General features: G+C 41.7%; 1 protein-coding gene across 2 annotated transcripts; it reads left to right on the top strand.

The window, feature by feature from the left end:
• Positions 1 to 5,678: 5,678 nt before the first annotated feature.
• On the top strand, positions 5,679 to 17,201 carry ramp1 (receptor activity modifying protein 1). Of its 2 annotated transcripts, none has more exons than XM_052022610.1 (3): positions 5,679 to 5,795; positions 13,039 to 13,177; positions 16,626 to 17,201. In XM_052022610.1, exons 1-3 carry the CDS (start codon positions 5,753 to 5,755, stop codon positions 16,879 to 16,881), a joined length of 438 nt encoding a protein of 145 aa, XP_051878570.1. In that variant the 5' UTR covers positions 5,679 to 5,752; the 3' UTR covers positions 16,882 to 17,201. The 2 variants fall into 2 exon arrangements, with proteins under 2 accessions (XP_051878570.1, XP_051878562.1); XM_052022602.1 differs by lacking the exon at positions 5,679 to 5,795 and adding an exon at positions 6,155 to 6,483.
• The last annotated feature ends 1,480 nt before the right edge of the window (positions 17,202 to 18,681 follow it).

An 18,681-nucleotide genomic window follows, 5' to 3' on the forward strand; every position in this document is an offset into this window, starting at 1 on the left:
TGTAATGGACCAATGTTGTAAACAACTTGCACTTGGGGATCAGAACTACAAGCTGTAAATTTACAGATGTGACCAAATTAGTTTATCAATGTGTGATTAGCAACTAAATTTCAAAAGAGGCAATTGGTTTGCAGTGCAGTTTAGGAGAAAGATCAAGAAAAAAGTTCTTTTTGAACATTGGAGCTAGACTATTCATGAGTGGCATTAGAACTGACTGACTGTTCTGTTTCAACGCTGTATGTTTTGCACCATAAATATCCATTGCTGACTCCCATGGCGCTGATTGCCGCAGATCTGGTCAGCTCAGTTGATATGAAACAGACAGCAGATGGCAGGTGCAGTGGTGTTTGCTTGCCACCTGAGGGTGCTCTCAGACCACAATTTCACCCGACTTCATCTGGCAATCTTGCTGCAGGCTCCAGTACTCATTTACATTATCTTGCTTTGCTTAGCCACATTTCCTCAATAACCATTTGTCTTCTGGTGCAATGCTTAGAGTCATGGAGTCATACAACATGGAAACAGGCCTTTCGGCCCAACTAGTCCACACTGACCAAGATGCCCATCTAAGCCAGTCCCATTTGCCTGTGTTTGGCCCATATCCCTCTAAACCTTTCCATGTACCTGTCTAAATGTCTTTTAAATGTTGTTAACTGTACCTGCATCAACCACTTCCTCTTGCAGCTCATTCCATATACTGACCACCCTCTGGGTGGAAAAAGTTGCCCCTTATGTTCCTATTAAATCTCTCCCCCCTTACCCCAACCTATGCTCTCTAGTTCTTGATTTCCCAACCCTGGGAAACAGACTGTGCACACTCACCCTATCTATGCCTCTCATGATTTTATACACATCTGTAGCATAACCTCTCATTCTCCTACACTCCAATGAATAAAGTCCTAGCCTGCTCAACTCTCTCTATATAACTCAGTCCCTCGAGTCCTGGCAACATCTCTGTAAATCTTTTCTGCACTCTTTCCAGATTATTGGCATCTTTCCTATAGCAGGGCGACCAAAACTGAATACAATACTCCAAATATGGCCTCACCTATGTCTTGTACAACTGCAACATAACATCCCAACTTCTATACTCAATGCCCTGACCGATGAAGGCCAGCCTGCCAAAAGCCGCCTTCACCACCCTGTCAACCTGTGACACAACTTTCAGGGAACTATGTACTTGTACTCCTAGGTCCCTCTGTTCTACAACACTCCCCAGGGCCCTACAGTTCACTGTGAAAGTCCTACCCTGATTTGTCATCCCAAAACGCAACATCTCGCACTTCAGCAGTCCCCTTCCCCTACTGAAGCTACAGATCTGTGAGGCATAGACTATGCTGCTGCCATAAATGAAAATTTTAAAAACTGCAGACGCAGCAAATTTGAAACCAAAACAGAAAATGCTGGCAACACTAAGCAGGTCAGGCAGCATCTGCGGAGAGAGAAACAATGTTGCAGGGCAAATTCCTGCAGCATGTTCTTTTCCCAGCTGTCTAGTTCCAGCTTGTGTGTGGTAATGCTCAGCTTGGTCCTCATCTGGGTTTTAAAATAATAGAGTGTGTGTTATTTTAGTGTGGCCCATGCTGATCTGACAGAACAGAGCTCCAAAATGCAGATTTTAGGTGGTAAACTTCATTATTTGCAGATAAACCTCCAAAGTTCACATAGTTACTTCTCACCACCAGTTCTGAGAACATAATTTCAGAGTCACTCCAAAAATCAATTGTGACATCACACTATTTCATGTCAGATTTCCATTGATTTTTCAGCCCTTTCTGTACTGCTTTTCAAACTTTACTTTCACTGGTGAGTTCCAGGAGACTTTGAAAATCTAGATGGATTACACCTACCATATTAATCTTTGCTGCTCAGAGAATTCAATAATGTTCATCATACAAAATTTTGCCCTTTGCAGTTCAAACCAACTATTCAAGTTTATATTTTTGGTTTCAGACACAAAACTCATAACTCTGTTCTCTTTCCACAGATGCTGCCTAACCTGTTGAGTGTTTCCAGCATTTTCTGTTTTTATTTCATTATTTTTCGTAACACTGGTACTAACCTGTAGTTACTTTGAGATGTGTTATCTTTCTTCATAAATATATCATGTTAGCTACCTCCTAGCATTACACCTTTTACAAACAAATTATTAAATATGTACATTGATGTCCATGTTGCTGCTTCCTTAGATTCTTTCAGTTTGTGCAGATATCGCCTGCCCAGGTTAGGAGTTTATGCGCTTTTAGTTTGATTACTTTATTGAATATTTCTCCCCTTTATTTTAAGTACACATCTCATTCCTAAATTTGTCCTTTGTCCGCCTGATCTGTCTCCCTGATGAATTCTGAACTTGAGTTATTAATATTTTTATCAGTTCACTGTCAGTATATAGGATTTAATTAGCTCCTCCTTTACTGGATCTATTCTCATTCCCTTGGTTATTTATGAGCTTGTACAATGTTTGAATCCGAGTGCTGATTCCTTGAGAGCCTTGTCTCAGTAATCCCAATTATATCAATTATGGCCTCAAGATCACCTGTTTTATTACAGGAGTGATTCAAAACTCATATTGGGACTCATTAAACCTCAAATGCCATTCATTGTTTACATCATTTAAATTTTAGCTCTATTCCAAATCCCATTCACCTCACTATTTTTGACATCTTTAGCTGTGTCATGATGGCCTGCCTCTGTTCAGTTTGTATTGTCTCCTTTCCTGTTTCATTCTTATCTAGACTTGTTTCATTTCTTTCAGATTCCCCACCCTCATGCCCCTCATTTTCCTTGATTAAAACTTTTGTCACATCCGCAAGGACTCGTCCAACTTAACTTCAGATCAAACCTATGCCTTCATGATGTTCTGGTACCAGTGTTCCATGAAAAGAAACCCATCTTACCCCCTACCAGCCTTTTTAAAATCTGTTAATTCTCCTAATCAATCATTTTCTATGAGGGACTGCCTAAGAAAAGGAAACCAATAGGAACAATGATCCTTTGCAACCCTACTTTTTAGTTTATCTCTTTAACTCCTGATGCTCACTCGGAAGGACCTATTTTCTTTTCCAAAATGTATCGCTAGTCCTGACATGAAGCAACAACTGGATTTTCCCATCCCATTTTCAAATTTCGCTTCATCTGCATTAAGAATGCACTTTCTCTGTTGGGTTTGGATTAGTCTGTGGGTTTTAGTCTCTGAATTTGAGTCATTCTGGGTATGTCTGGATCTTCTGTGGGATTGGGGTGCTGGTATGCATTATAGGATCATGCTGGATTTTAACTATGCAGATATTAAGATCAGTCTACATGTATCAGTTTATGGGTTTTGGTGTCACAAGGGGGACTTTTGTGCCATTGCATAGATTTCAGGGTCATTATGGTTTCTGAAGCTACTGTGGCATTTGAGGGTCACTTCATGATTATTGGGGTCACTCTGGGTGTCGGGGTCACTGGGTGTCATGGTGTTTCTGAGGTACCGCTTTGTTTTTCATTACCAGCTGGTATTTTCCCAGGTTGCTTTTTTACTACATGTGTGTGTTGGCTTACTGTGTGTTGAATAATGTCAGTGTCTGAATTTTATGGTCTGTGTTCACTCTCTTGACTTGAGTTTCTCATCACTCTGGATTTCACAATCATCCTGTTAGCATTGAGGCCATTGTAAAGTTTCCAGGATCACTCCAGTTTTTGCGATCACTCACTGTAAGTTTCAGGTTCACACTGCTTGTTTCCGAGCCTCCATTGCCTGTTTTGTGAGTTGGGGAGAGGGTGGGTCAGTGTGAGTGTTGGGAATCATTTTCTGAGTTGGGGATCTCCCCTCTGATTCTGCTTTTTGTGTGTTTTTAGGATCACAACATGGGATTCAATGTCGACGAGAGGGTCCATGATTACTCTTGGTTTTGGATGTCAATCAGTGACCAGATAACTTTGTGGTTTAGTGGGTTCCTCTATGGATTTTGAATCACTCTTATTGTTGGTGTCCATCTGTAGACTTCAAGGTCAGTCTACTGTTTTGATCATAAGACATAGGAGCAGAATTAGGCCATTCAGCCCATCAAGTCTGCTCCGCCATTCAAACATGACTGATTTTTGTTTTTCAACCCCATTCTCCAGTCACCTCCCCATAACCCTTAACCCCTTTACCAATCTAAACATATGGATCTATGCCTTAAATATCCCCAATGACTCAGCCTCCACCACCCTCTGTGGCAACAAATTCCACAGATTCACTGCCCTCTGGCTGAAGAAATTCCTCAGTATCTCAGCTTTAAAAGGACATCCCTTTATTTTGAGGCTGTGCACTCAGAACCTCAACACTCCTACTAATGGAAACATCCTCTCCACATCCACTCTATCCAGGCCTCTCAGTATCCGGTAAGTTTCAATGGCATCCCTCATTCCTTCTGAACTCCATCGAATACAGGCCCAGAGCCATCAAATGCCCCTCTTATGTTAAGCATTTCATTCCTGCGATCATTCTTGTGAACCTCCTCTGGACCCTCTCCAGGGCCAGCGCATTTTTCCTTGGGTACGGGACCCAAAATTGCTCTCAATATTCCAAATGCAGTCTGACCAATGCTTTATAAAGCATTAGCAGGGCATTGTTGCTTTTATATTGCTAGTACTCTTGAATGCTAACATTTCATTTGGCTTCTTTACTACTGACCCAGCCTGCAAGTTAACCTGAAGGAAATCCTGAACTAGAATTCCCAAGTCCCTTTGTACCTCTGATTTCTGAATTCTCTCCCCATTTAGAAAATAGTTTTACACCTTTATTCTTCGTACCAAAGTGCATAATCCCACATTTCCCTTCACTGTGTTCCATCTGCCACTCCACCCATTCTCCCAACCTGTCCAAGTCCTTCTGCAGACTCCCTGCCTCTACAACACTACCTGTCCCTGCATCTATCTTTGTATCATCTGCAAACTTGGTCACAATGCTATCAGTTCCTTGAATGTATAAAATGAAAAGTTGCCTTCCCAACGCTGACCCATGCAGAACTCCACTGGTCACTGACATCCATCCTGAAAAGGACCCCTTCATCCCCATGCTCTTGACTTCCTATCCATGCTGGTACCTTGCCTCTAACACCATGGACTTTTATCTTGCTTAGCAGCCTCGAAGCTTCCTTTTAAGGTCAACTTCTGGGGTATTGCGTGAGACCTTGGGTCACTGATTTACAATCATGGAGATTTATCACCCAAGAGGCCATTTGGCCCATTCTATCCATGCCAGCCAAAACGGAACGTTGGGTTTATCCTAATAATGATCTATTATCCTGCAGTTTTCAACGTAATTCTCCAACCCTCACACCATGACTGTAATTTGGGATCAGTCTATGTTTCGCGTGTGGGCTCTGATCTGTGAGGGCCGAGCCCACTGCGGTTTTCAGAATCATTCTATTGGTTAGTCTGTGAGATTAAGGGTCAACCTGTGGATTTGGACCCAGACTGTGCCTTTCGGTTAGTGTGGGTTTGGGGTACTAAGGTTGGTCTGCGGGTTTCGGTCTGATTGTCTGGGTTTTAAGACCATTCCCTGGATTTTGAAAACACTGCGAGGGTTTAGGCGTGGATCTCTTGCTCTAAGTTCAGTATACGGGTCGGTCGCTCTCACTGGCAGGTTTCAGTCAGGCTCGGCTAATTGTGCTCGGGGAGAGAACGGATCTGGGGGAGGAGTCCTGGTGCTGGGGAGACTGAGTCGGGGGTTGGAGGTTTGACCGAGCTGGGATTGGCTGCCGCGCACACCGCGTCTGTCGGAATGGCTCCGTGGACCGGCCGGCTGCTCGCAACCTTGCTGCTCGGTAAGTTGCCCCGTGGCTTCCCTGCCTTCGGCTTCCCCTTCCCCCGTTCAAAGGCTGTGTCTGGGCACTGGTGCTAGCCTCGGAGGGTCGGGTCCCGGCTCATGAGGTCGTGGTGCCTTTCTCTGCTTCTACCCGGCTCCCCACAATTCACACCGGGAAACCACCGTGGGTTAGTGAGGGTGGGAGGGACAGAGATGGTGTCGGAGAAGGGGAACTAGAGAGTCGTATAGACAGAGCACGGGGAGAAACACACAGAGGCAGACAGGAGGAGGGAGGGGAACGGAGGCGCAGAGAGTTGCAGCAGCACAGGTTCAGACACGCACAGAGAGGGTATGGAGAAGCAACCTGAGACGCGGAAAGAGAGCTCGAGGGACACAGAAGTAAAGGGACGCCCCCCTGAGAGACATGGACAGAGAGCGCTATTGGAGACCCAAGGTGAGACAGATGGAGCTTTATGGACACACCCAAGGAAACGTGAACAGGGAGAGAGCGATGGAAACACAGCTTGGGGCGCGCAGAGAGAGCTAGGGAGTCACAGCCTGAGGCACAGGGGCAGACAGAGCTATGGAAACAGCCTGAGGCACAGGCGGAGATCGCTGGAAATAATCAGCCTGAGATGGGAGCAGGAGCGGTGAAGAGATGGCCGAGACAAAGAAACACACACTGACCGCGACTGGGAGGCACGGAGGTTCGTCACTGAAACGCAGGGGGATTCAATCATGGGGCTGTTCTATCTTGCTAATTAATGACACGAGAGATCTCTAGAACCCCTTGCAATGGGTGGCATCCTGACCAGTCACTGGCAGTCAAATTCTGGCAATGACGGGAGGCAACCGTTTGACCACAGTTGCTGCCCAACCCCTCTAAACTTCGTCAAGTGGAACCTGGACTCTGGTTTTTGAGGCGAAGAGCAAATACAACTAGCAAATGCAGCGCATGGGAGGCTTCTGAGGTCAGTGCGTCCTTTCCCCCCAAATGCCATTTGATATCTGTGCACCGACAGCCAGCCTCTGGAACGTTTAAAGGCGTAATTAAAATCCCATCGTTCACCGTGTATATTTATCAAACGCCTTCTTACAGTCTCCCATTCTCAGTAGCTGTGTCCTTAGACAAATGAAAAGGGGGAGTTTCTCAACGTCGTTAAAGAAATTCAGTGCCTTTAAACGTTAACGAGCTTTGGTTTTGAGAGTAACGTTTGAAACATGGAAATCAAGTAGTTCGAACTGTCGTCGCCGTGACCACACAGCCGCTCTCAGCAGTGGGGATTGTTAATGCAGGAACAGCAAATGTGCAGCCACCAGCACCGGTGCATTCGCAGGCTGCAAAATAACACCGATTACTGCTGAATTTTCAAACAGAAAATGCAAATATTCAGCAGGTCAGGCAGCATCAGTGGAGAGAGTAACGAGGTTAATGTTTCAGGTCGAAGACCTTTCATCAGAATTAAGAAAGGGAAAATAAATTAGTTTTAACTTGCAGAGACGGTGGGGAGGGGAATGGTGCGGACAATGGAATATCTCAGCTAAGGCGAGGTCAGGGTTTCTGTAATGATAAATTGTTGATTACGCCATCTAATGAATAGGTTTATAGGGGAAGTTAGCAAGAGAATACAAACCAAGGAAAATGTAAAAGCTGCGGACTGTCCACAGCTGCTGACACCACAGCACAGGGAATGTCCAGCAAGTGGGGTTTTAGTAATGGAGGGGGAGGGAATTAAAAAACGGAGTTAACACCACAGATACAAAACCTACAGCAGAACTGCACAAATATAAAGGTAAGTTACTTGAAACTGTTTAATTCAGCATTGAGTCTGGAAGGCTGCAATATGATCGGGGGGAAAGGTAAGGTGCTGTTTCTCAAGCTTGCATTTGGGCCTCATTATTACAGTGCAGGCCACAGGCAGGAGTTGCAATGGGATGAGAATTGAACTGATAGGTAGCAGGAAGTTCAGGGGCACACCTGCAGACTGAACACGGGTGTTCCTCAAGGCATCACCCAATCGATGTTTGGTTTCTCCAACATAGAGGAAACTACATTGTGAGGATCAAATGTAGAAGGCAGTACCTTAAAAAAAATGATTTTCTCCCCTTCCAAAGGATCTTTGACCTGAAACACTATAATCCGTTTCCACAATTACTGCCTGACTTGTTGAAAGATTCCAGCATTTTCTGTTTTTAGTTCGAATTTCCAGCATCTGCAGTTTTCTGATTTTTTTATTTACTGTCGAATTTACTTTGTAAAGATTAAAAAATACACTATCAATTTGTTCACTTTTAGTGTAACTAATTATATTAGTTGATCACTCTTATATAGAGTCAATATAACTTGTTATGTAGCAACTTGCAGTATTAGTCATACAGCATAGAAACAGGTCCTTAGGCCCAACTTGTCCATACTCACCAAGGTGCCTACCTGAACTAATCCCATTTGCCTACATTTGGCCCACATCCCTCCAAACCTTTCTGAAGCATGTACCTGTCCAAATGTCTTATATAAGTAGTAACTGTACCTGCCTCTACTAATTCCTCTGGCAGCTTATTCCATGTACCCACCACTCTCTGTTTGGAAAAACTTGCTCCTCAGATCCCCTTTAAATTGTACCCCTCTCGCCTTAAACCTATATCCTCTAGTTTCAGACTCCACTACCCTGGGGAAAAGACTGTAACCATCCACCTTATCTCTGCCCCTTGTGATGTTATAAACCTCTGTTAGGTCAACCCTTAGCCTCCTTCACTATAGGGAAAACAGTCCCAGCCTAGCTAGTCTCTCCTTACTCAAGCCCTCTAGTCCTGGCAACATCCTTGTGAATCTTTCCTGCACCCTCTCCAGCTTAATCACATTCTTCCTGTAGTGTGGTAACCAGAAAGGCACACAATACGCCAAGTGTCATCTCAGAGACATCTTGCACAGATATAACATGACTTGCCGACTCCTGTACTCAGTGCCCCAACTGATGAAGGCGAATAGCTTCAGAATAATTTCATACCCACTCTTATCCTGATTAACCAGTTGGTGTTATGAACAAGGTTTAGATCCTTAGTCCTTCACAGCACAGGAGACCCGTGGCCCATGGTGTTTTATCATTGTGTGTTGCACCAGTATTTGTAGTGTTCTGTAATCAAAATTAACAGTACAATGATGTTTGTTTTTGTATTATTAGTAATATTGACATTTTACATATGGGACATATGTTCCAACAAAAGTAAATGGGAATTCCCCAGTCTGGATGCCTATGGATGTTGAGAAACAAACATTATTACCCAATATTGACTGGTGCCAGAGGCTTAAATGGGGCAGAATTTTTAGGTGTACCCAGAAGGGTTTCTTGACACAATATGTAGATAATCCAACCAGGATAGGGGCACACTAGATATTGTATTGGGAAATGAGCCTGGCCAGGTGATCAGAGTTTCAGTGAGAATGCATTTTGGGAACAGTAATCATAACTAAGTTTTCAGCTAGTTTAGATAAGGCCAAGACTGGATCTATGGTGAAAGTGCTAAATTGGGGAAAGGCTAATTGCAACAGTATTAGTCAAGAGCTGGAGCAAATAGATTGGGAGCAGCTGTTATTAGGTAAGTCAACATTGAACATGTTGGTGTTGTTTGAAGGCTAGCTGGTCAGAATTCAGGCCCATGTTTCTGTGAGGAACAAGGATGGCAAGGTTTAGGAACCTTGGGCGATGACAGATGCTGCAAATGTAGTCAAAAAGAAACAAGAAGCATATTGCAAGATTTAGGAAGTTGAAATTGACGTTGCTGTGAGACTGGAGTTTCAGTAGATAGACTTCCTTCCCTTGACCCAGATTCCAACAATCCAGTAGTTTCATGGTTTCTGAACTGATGCTAGCCTGTAATGTATTTAATTACTAATTTAAATTCCCAGCTGTCCCAGTGGCAATCAAAGCAGAGAGGGATATGTTTCCAAGTCAGGATTGAGTGCCACATAGAAGGAAACCTCTAAGTGTTGAGTGTTTGGTGGAGAGACTGCAGGTATTGGGAGATGCTGTCTTGTTGGTCTAATTCAATAGTATGTTATGTTTCATTTTTTAAAAAAATTGCTTCAAAATCTATTTCCTCATGTTATCTGCTAGACTTTATTTATTGTATTCACTTCTAGTCTGTCTAATTTCCGCATCTCTCTGCTGGATTTTTATACTCATTGTGATCATTTTTTAATTGTGCATCTCTCTTTTAAATTAGTTTAAATAATCTTTCCATGATCTTTATCTAGTGATTAAAGTCATAAAGAGGGCAGTATCATTTAGATTCCTAAATTAGGCTAGAGAGTACATGAATAAATAATAAAAAGCAACTTTTCCATAGATCCAAAAGCAAGTAATGATAGATTTAGACAAGTGATGAAATATTTACCAGATCAGGCTTTTCAGTATTTCCTGCATATGTTTTGTTTGTATTTACAACTCTCAGCATCCAGATTATATTGCATTTGTATACACATAGTTTATATTTTGAGTAATGCATGCAGGTTTGGGAGTCTCAGTATAAAATAGATGTCAAAGCTGTAGATGTCAAATCTGTAGCAGCACAGATTCATCAGGTCAGTGCCAGGGAGTGAAAACTAAAGTTATGAGCCAAAACATGAGAACTATTTCTTTTGGAGTAGGAGAGTCTAAGAGTAGATTTGATAGATCTCCTTAAAACTAGAAAAAATGTTTATGCTGTAAACCTATGGTTGGTTGTTCAATGATGCTGGATTGCCAATCTTATACCTTCACTAAGGAGAGAGGACTAAGTTTTGGGGTTCACTCAAATGGGGAAAAGGTAGAGAATTCCATTTATGGATTGAAATAATTCAAGCAGGAAACATTTCAGAGTAATGGGAAAGGAGCAGGTCCTGTGATTAGTTTGTAGTGCTTTAGTACAAAGACAAAGAACTGAATGTCTTCAATACTGAAATCTTTGATTCTCTATACCTGCTTTATTTGGTTTTCTATATGCTGCCATTTCTGTCCTCTATCTCCCTACCATTGAAAGATGTGGCTTTAGCCCTGAGATCTAGAATTCTTTACCTAAACCCCTACCTTCACCAATCTTTCCTCCTTGAAGATGTTCCTTAAAAGGTACTTTTCTACTCAAGTTTTTGGTCTGTATTGATGTCAAATTTTGTTTGGCAATACTTTGAAATAGTTTTGAAATATTTTATTATTTATGGTTCTATTAGAAAAGTGAGATATAAAGTTTATGAGCATTTGGTGAAGTTAGTGCCCTTCAAAAGAAGATAGTTTACATCTGAGGATTCTTTTCCTATTGAGTGTTTGGTTTGTCTGGATGCCACAGAAACTCTTAGCCCTCTAGTCAATCTAACTACACAGATGTAAAACTCAGATAAAATATGCTGCAGACATTTGTTCAAATGCAGGGTTCAATCTGAAGTTTGTATACTCTTTAGCTCTCTAATACCCATTTGTAAGAAGGCTTTCATTCACTTATAATGCACTCACCAGGAAGGTGTCCTAGTCTGTTGTGCTCATAAAACCGGTGTCCAGGGAATGCCCAATGACAAGTTCCCCAAGGACAACGTGGTTCAAGTTCCTCTACACAAGGAGCACTGCAAGGGATTTTTTATATTTGCAATTCCTCACATTGCAGTAAAATCTGTGCTGGCCCTTGTTAAAGCTTGCCCAAAAATGGATCACTTACCTGGTAACCATCCAATGCTGTGCAGCTAAGTCCACGTTGTTCTGTAAGTATGCTGCTTGTACTATGAATCCCAATATTGAACACAGTATTCCTACTGGGCCATTATCGAAACTCTAATAATAATCTCATTAATATTTATGTGCTTTAATGTTCTGAGCATTTGTGACAAATGCACAATTCCATTTGGGATTTTTTACAGCTTTTTAACACATTTCCTACCTCCAATACATTCTACTTTCCCATAGTGTTCAGCCAACTTCCATTTACAGTATAAATATTGCCATTATTTTTACTAAAATAAAACACTAATAATGAATTGCATCTGCTGCTGTTTCTTTAAGCCATTTCCTTCAGCATTAACTGAAGATTTGAATAACACTTCCTCTCAGCCTATAGGAGATTTATTGATAATATTTGAACTACAAGTGGCCCTAGAACTGTCCTATCTGAGGCACCATTTCCAATGTTTCTGAACAAACTGCTCTTAATTCTTAGGCTGTTCTTTTCCTCTTAGCCAATTCTGAAACCTTTTTCTTGTGCAGACTCGTCACTCCCAACTAAATTCAGATCCTGTTAAACTTGTTTAGTAATTTTCTATGTTGTAGTTTGCTAAAGATTGGCTTAAATCCATGTACGCTATATCCACTGCACTTCCCCATACCACTGGAAAACATTCTTTAAGTATGATAGTTCCTTCAAAACACATGCTGTCTATTATTTTTTTTCTTTACCCACGTAGTTGGTTATTTAGTCTTGTATTAAAATCTCTTTTTAAAAAAAATTATCCCTACCATTGATGTCGAATTGATAATCTTAGCAACTCCCCAGATCTCTGGTATCAAGAGAACCTAAAATATAAATCCAGGAGCCTCTGAGGTCTGCTCTCTCAGGATGCTCAAATTCACCATGTTGAACCTTATTTCATCTTCCTTTACAAATCTCATATTTTTCTTCCATTATCACGCATTTCGTTCACAACCATATCACTGAAACTAAATGACACAGATTGGCTCTTTGCATATTAAACGTTTTTTGGAACTTGCCCAATCCTGAACTGTCAAATGCTGCAGGATAGTGAAGCTGCTGATATTCTTGAAGATATTCTTGTTCTAACATAATCTTCTTGGCTTTCCCCACACCTTATCCCCCCTCACTCCTTGAATGCCTGCTTCCCATCATTTCATGCTCTGGTTTAACTCTCCTCTCAGCCTCATTTCAGAAGGTTTTCTCTTTTATATCCTAGTCTCTGTCTTAAGTTTTGAGACTTGTATAACCTGGGTTCATTATCCTTCCCGTTCAAGTCTGGCGCTCAAAACACCCACATCTTGAATAATGACCCCTCAATGCTTATTCCCATGTTGCCATGGAATCCTTACCTGATACCTGAGAGGATATTCAGGGCCTCAGTTTATTGTTATATTGGAAAGATGGTATCTTTGTAAGTGCAATACTTAAGTGCTGACTATTGTCATGTAAGATTCCTGGGGTTAAACCAGAATCCATAAGCCTCAGTTGTGAAGGGTACATGTTTATTAAAGCTCTAACTGACTTACTAAAGTTGTATCTATATTTGTTCACAGTAAATCAACTTAATCTGCTCTCCGCCTGCAATGAAGCCTATTATTCCTATCTTATTAAACACATTTGTTTGGAGGCCTACAGATTTCAGATGACAGATGTTGGACAGAAACTCTGGTGTGACTGGGAAGAAACACTAAGGTATGTTTGGAGTTCATTAGAAAACATTGCAAAGGACAGCGAATTATTTCACCACCTCTGAACGACACTGTCCTCACCAGTGTTATCACATCTTTCATTCTTTGTGGGTTGAACATTGAAGCTGAAGATTAAATCACAGGCCTGCTTAGCTTGTCTCTCTGTGCTGAGTGCACTAACCAGTGTAACGTCTAATGTAGCTCAGCTCACTGCAATAGGGAGGAAGTAATAATTAACTGTCATTCTCACTCCTGACACACCTTTCTTGACATGGTGAATATCCACATGATTGTATGTCCATGCATGTATATTGCGAGTGCTGCGTGAATGATGGCAGAGAGTGGGTGAGATGCTCCTTCATGATGAATCCACTTCCATCGGCTGAGGATTTGTGCACTCCCCACAGAGACTGCAATATGCTGATATCAGGCAGCACCACTGCTGGGACCAGAGGGCAGTATGGTTGGCAATTAGTGGGCATCACTGAAGAGGGCAGTGGGCGGGAGGCAAAGCAAGCAAGCACTTGGCAGGTGGAGGTGGGGAGAGACGAAGGAAGGGAAGTGAGTGGAAAGGGATCGCGGGAGGAGGCTGGGATACCTGAGACAGGTAAAGAGGGTGTGGCCAACATATGGTTGTGTGTGTGTGTACAATATCTGTGCAACAGAGCTGGTCGATAATTGTCCCAGTCAAGGCCAAGTGGTAACTGGTATGCAACGGTCAGTGAAAATTAACAGGATAGAAGCAAATCATCTGCAATCTTGAGACTGCTAAGAAGTTTGTGTACATGCCTCCTTGTACAGTGGCATGCAAAAGTTTGGGCACCCCTCGTCAAAATTTCTGTTACTGTGAATAGTTAAGTGAGTAAAGATGAACTGATCTCCAAAAGTCATAAAGTTAAAGATGAAACATTCTTTTCAACATTTTAAGCAAGATTAGTGTATTATTTTTGTTTGTACAAGTTTAGAGTGAAAAAAGGAAAGGAGCACTATGCAAAAATTTGGGCACTCAGATAATTTTTACCAAGGTCTCAGACCTTCAATAGCTAGTTAGGGCTATGGCTTGTTCACAGTCATCATTAGGAAAGGCCAGGTGATTGCAAATTTCAAAGCTTTATAAATACCCTGACTCCTCAAACCTTGTCCCAACAATCAGCAGCCATGGGCTCCTCTAAGCAACTGCCTAGCACTCTGAAAATTAAAATGAATGATGCCCACAAAGCAGGAGAAGGCTATAAGATAGCGAAGCGTTTTCAGGTAGCCGTTTCCTCAGTTTGTACTTTAATTAAGAAATGGCAGTTAACAGGAATGGTGCAGGGCAAGTTGAGGTCTGGAAGACCAAGAAAAACTTTCCGAGAGAACTGCTCGTAGGATTGCTATAAAGGCAAATCAAAACCCCCGTTTGACGCAAAAGACCTTCAGGAAGATTTAGCAGACTCTGGAGTGGTGGTGCACTGTTCTACTGTGCAGCAACACGTATTGCCTTCATGAAGAAAACCTTTCCTGCCTCCTCACCAGAGGTTTGCAAAGGACATCTAAACAAGTCTGATGCATTTTGGAAACAAGTCCTGTGGACTGATGAAGTTAAAACAGAACTTCTTGGCCGCAATGAGCAAAGGTATGTTTGGAGAAAAAAGGAGTGCAGAATTTCATGAAAAAGAACACCTCTCCAACTGTTAAGCACGGGGGTGGATCGATCATGCTTTGGGCTTGTAGCAGCCAGTGGCATGGGGGGACATTTCACTGGTAGAGGGAAGAATGAATCAATTAAATACCAGCAAATTCTGGAAGCAAACATCACAATGTCTGGAAAAAAGCTGAAGATGAAAAGAGGATGGCTTCTGCAACGGGATAACGATCCTAAACACACCTCAAGATCCGCAATGGACTACCTCAAGAGGCACAAGCTGAAGGTTTGCCATGGCCCTCACAGTCCCCTGACCTAAACATCATGGAAAATCTGTGGATTGACCTCAAGGAGCAATACATGCAAGACAGGCCCAAGAATCTTCACAGAACTAGAAGCCTTTTGCAAGGAAGAATGGGCGATAATCCCCCAAACAAGAATTGAAAGACTCTTAGCTGGCTACAGAAAGTGTTTACGAGCTGTGATACTTGCCAAAGGGGGTGTTACTAAGTACTGACCATGCAGGGTGCCCAAACTTTGCTGCGGGCCCTTTCCTTTTTTTGTTATTTTGAAACTGTAATAGATGGAAATAAAAAAGTTATTAAAATATTGAAGAAATGTGTCAACTTTAACTTTATGCCTTTTGGAAAGCAGGTCATCTTTTACTCACTTAGCTATTCACAGTAACAGAAACTTTAACCAGAGGTGCCCAAACTTTTGCATGCCACTGTATCTATGTGTACTTATATATATGCAAATGTCTGTGTGTAGGAATGCATTAGAAAACATATATCCAGTTTTCAATCTCTTATAATCTGTAAGGTGTTTGTGTGTGTATCAGAATGAAACCTTTGAGTGTAGGGACATATGCCTGCATTTGTAACTAACCATAGCCTTGATTGAGAGGCATTCTTGCTCTGAGCTGCTCAGTGCTAAGTTTGGTGATGTGCCTACTAGAAGAGTTGAAGCTTAGGAGCTGGAAAGAGAAGGAAAACAATAGTAAAACAGAGTGATCTGGGCTGCTGACAATCAGTGTTTCAAAAGTTTGTCATTAAACATTGACAAAATAGAAAGACTATTTATTCAGTAACTCCTACTTTTTCCTGTAAAGTATGTGGGTCAGCTTATGGTTGTAGAGTAAGTACTTTTGAAGTACCATTACAGGTAGGGAAACACCACAGCCAATGGCAAGCTCCCAGAGAGTCAGGTTATCTCATAATTATTATGACAGGTGGTCACATCTGTGTACCAGAGTATGATCAAAACCAAGATCAATATATTTTTAAATGGGGAAAGTGATCAGCATCCATCATAATCTCATCGACTAGTGAAGGAGACCTGAGATCTCTCTGGCTGATTCTTGCTCCTCCTGGTTACATTTTTGTTTGCTGTATCTTCTACAGCTTAACCCCCTGTGGAAGAGCCTCCCTGCCCTGAAATAGCATAGTTTTGTCCCAGAATTATTTTCGGCACCCTCTTACAGTATCTGTAATTCTCATTAAAAACCCCGCCTTGCATTCTTCAGTTGGCATGTCTCCAGTTTTCTATAACATTGAAAGACGAACAACAAATGTTAGAACTAGACATGCTCATTAAAGTTTTGGCTGTAAATTAATTACTCATCAGGTCAGAAAGCTGAGTCACACAAAAAAAATAAGTATTTGTGTCTTATGGGCATGTGTTCATTTTACTAATTTCCACATTGTAATTCTGTTTTATACACAGATCATCATTAATTTGATGAGTCTCATTTCTGTCTGCATTCAAATGTTTCCAGTGGTACCTTTGCACTGTGCTTGCTAACAAAATGCTCTCATTTCCTTTGTAGTTCCTATGGAGATCTCACAAACTGCACGTTTTTGATTGCTAACAAGATGGACTGCTTTTGGCCAAATCAGGTGGTGGACCAGTTCTTCGTTATCATCCACAAAGAATATTTTGCAAACTGTTCCATCTCTGGGAGAGCTTTGGGGGATCCTCCAAACAACATAGTAGGACCTTTCATTATGATCCCAGTGATGATTACTCTGCTTATGACAGCACTTGTAGTGTGGAGAAGCAAGTGGAATGAAGGAATTGTATAAAAACTCTTTTACCATCCCATCCATTGGGTTAGAGGACATGTGAAATTTTAACCATTTGACAAGGTGATGATATTGTTCAAGCTATCTTTACATTGGAGGGGGTGAAAAGCAAGGGACTGAACTGCAGCATCTGAAATTGAATCATTGAACAGTCATATGGTACATAAACAGTGAAAAACATCTAGATACTCATCAGGAATTGCTACATTCTGGATTCACTGTCAAAGCTGAATACTTGGGCAGAGTGAAATTAAAACAATCTGCATTGGGTTATTAAGCATGTAACTTTAGTGAATAAATTTTAACAAATTTTATAGCAATTGGGTTGGGTAGCCATGCTGACAACTTATCCATGAGAAACTATGTTAATGACTGAACTCCATACAAAAATCACATCAGATACTTAAGCCACGTGTGGATAGCTACGCCATCATCTTGACACACCTAACGGAGCTGCACAAAACCCATTGACCTGCTTGTGTATATTTTTAATGTCCTGTCTGACAATTATCCTTTTTGCAGGAGAATGAATTGGCCAGGTACTGTATATATTAACAAAAATCAACTCAATATTGAGCATTGAAACCACAGCACAAGGCAAAGCAAGAACCAAAACTTAACTTTCTGTTTTAATCTGGAAGGTTTCTCAGTATTTTGATTGTTAGAAATGCTGATACATACCCAACAAACTGAGCAGACTGCACTGCTTTCTGGAAACAAAACAGGGGCTTCGATCTTGCACTGTGGGTCAGTGCTGAGCCAATCAAAGTAGGAACATCTGAATCACTATTCCAGACTATCTTAAAATCAGGCAGGGTAGTAAAGTGGTCTCTGGTTTCTTTCCAGTAGCTGGGATCGAGAATGGAACATTGGTTACTATTTTTGCTACTTTCTACCATTTGTTTATCCTTCTAGAGAGACCAAGTTTGAGTGTCCAATGTGATCAGACTTGTCAATTAGTCTCTACCATTCGTCTAGATTTACACACAAAAATAGAACAGCTTTTTGTAAAAGCAGATCAATAGAAGTACAGTCATCACATGATTAAAGAGATTATAATGGAACTTAAAAAAGAACAAGCGGCAGTGACAGTTTTAGAACAAACACACAATGTGTTAGAAGCACTTAGAAGCCCTAGATGTTACTGTTGGGGCAAAAATAGAGTTTCCATCAGAACTGGAAAAAGACAAAGTTGAAACTGTATATAAATAAGTGCAGAGAAAGCAGGGTGGGGGGAAGAAAAGTGGTGTATCGGGGTAGGGTGAAAATAAAAAGAGGTTATTTAATCACTTTTCACCTAAAAGTAATGGGGCAAGTCAAAGGAGGCAATAAAAATGTCGCCAGTTAATTGTTTATACCAGGAGGGTGAGGAAAACATGGCAGAGAGTGGTTACCACGACCCAGAAATCTAGCAGAGGAAATGGTATGTAGAACCCAGGGGGGGTCAACCCTCCTGGTTCACCTCAAGTACCAGCCCACATCACTCTACTCCACACAGTCATTCCCCAATATCAATGCACTGTTTCAAAAGAATGGAAGCAAAGCCATAGCCTTAAAAAGAGTTGGAAGGTCTCTGAATTATTTAACAGAGACTTCAGTTCCCCAGCTTCACTGGATAATGTGATGTGAGTAAGTAGATCAGAACATGAGTGGGACGATGAGTGAGAACATGATCAGAACTAAAAGGTGATGGGCAAATAAGCTCATGGTTGCACTAGCAGACTGAACTGAGGGTTCAGCTTACTTGCTCCAGTAGGCCACACACGGGTATGACCGATCAGTCTGGAAGCAGCAGTTTGT

The sequence above is a fragment of the Pristis pectinata genome, chromosome 1 (genome assembly GCF_009764475.1).
Source record: "Pristis pectinata isolate sPriPec2 chromosome 1, sPriPec2.1.pri, whole genome shotgun sequence".
NCBI classification, from domain to species: Eukaryota; Metazoa; Chordata; class Chondrichthyes; order Rhinopristiformes; family Pristidae; genus Pristis; species Pristis pectinata.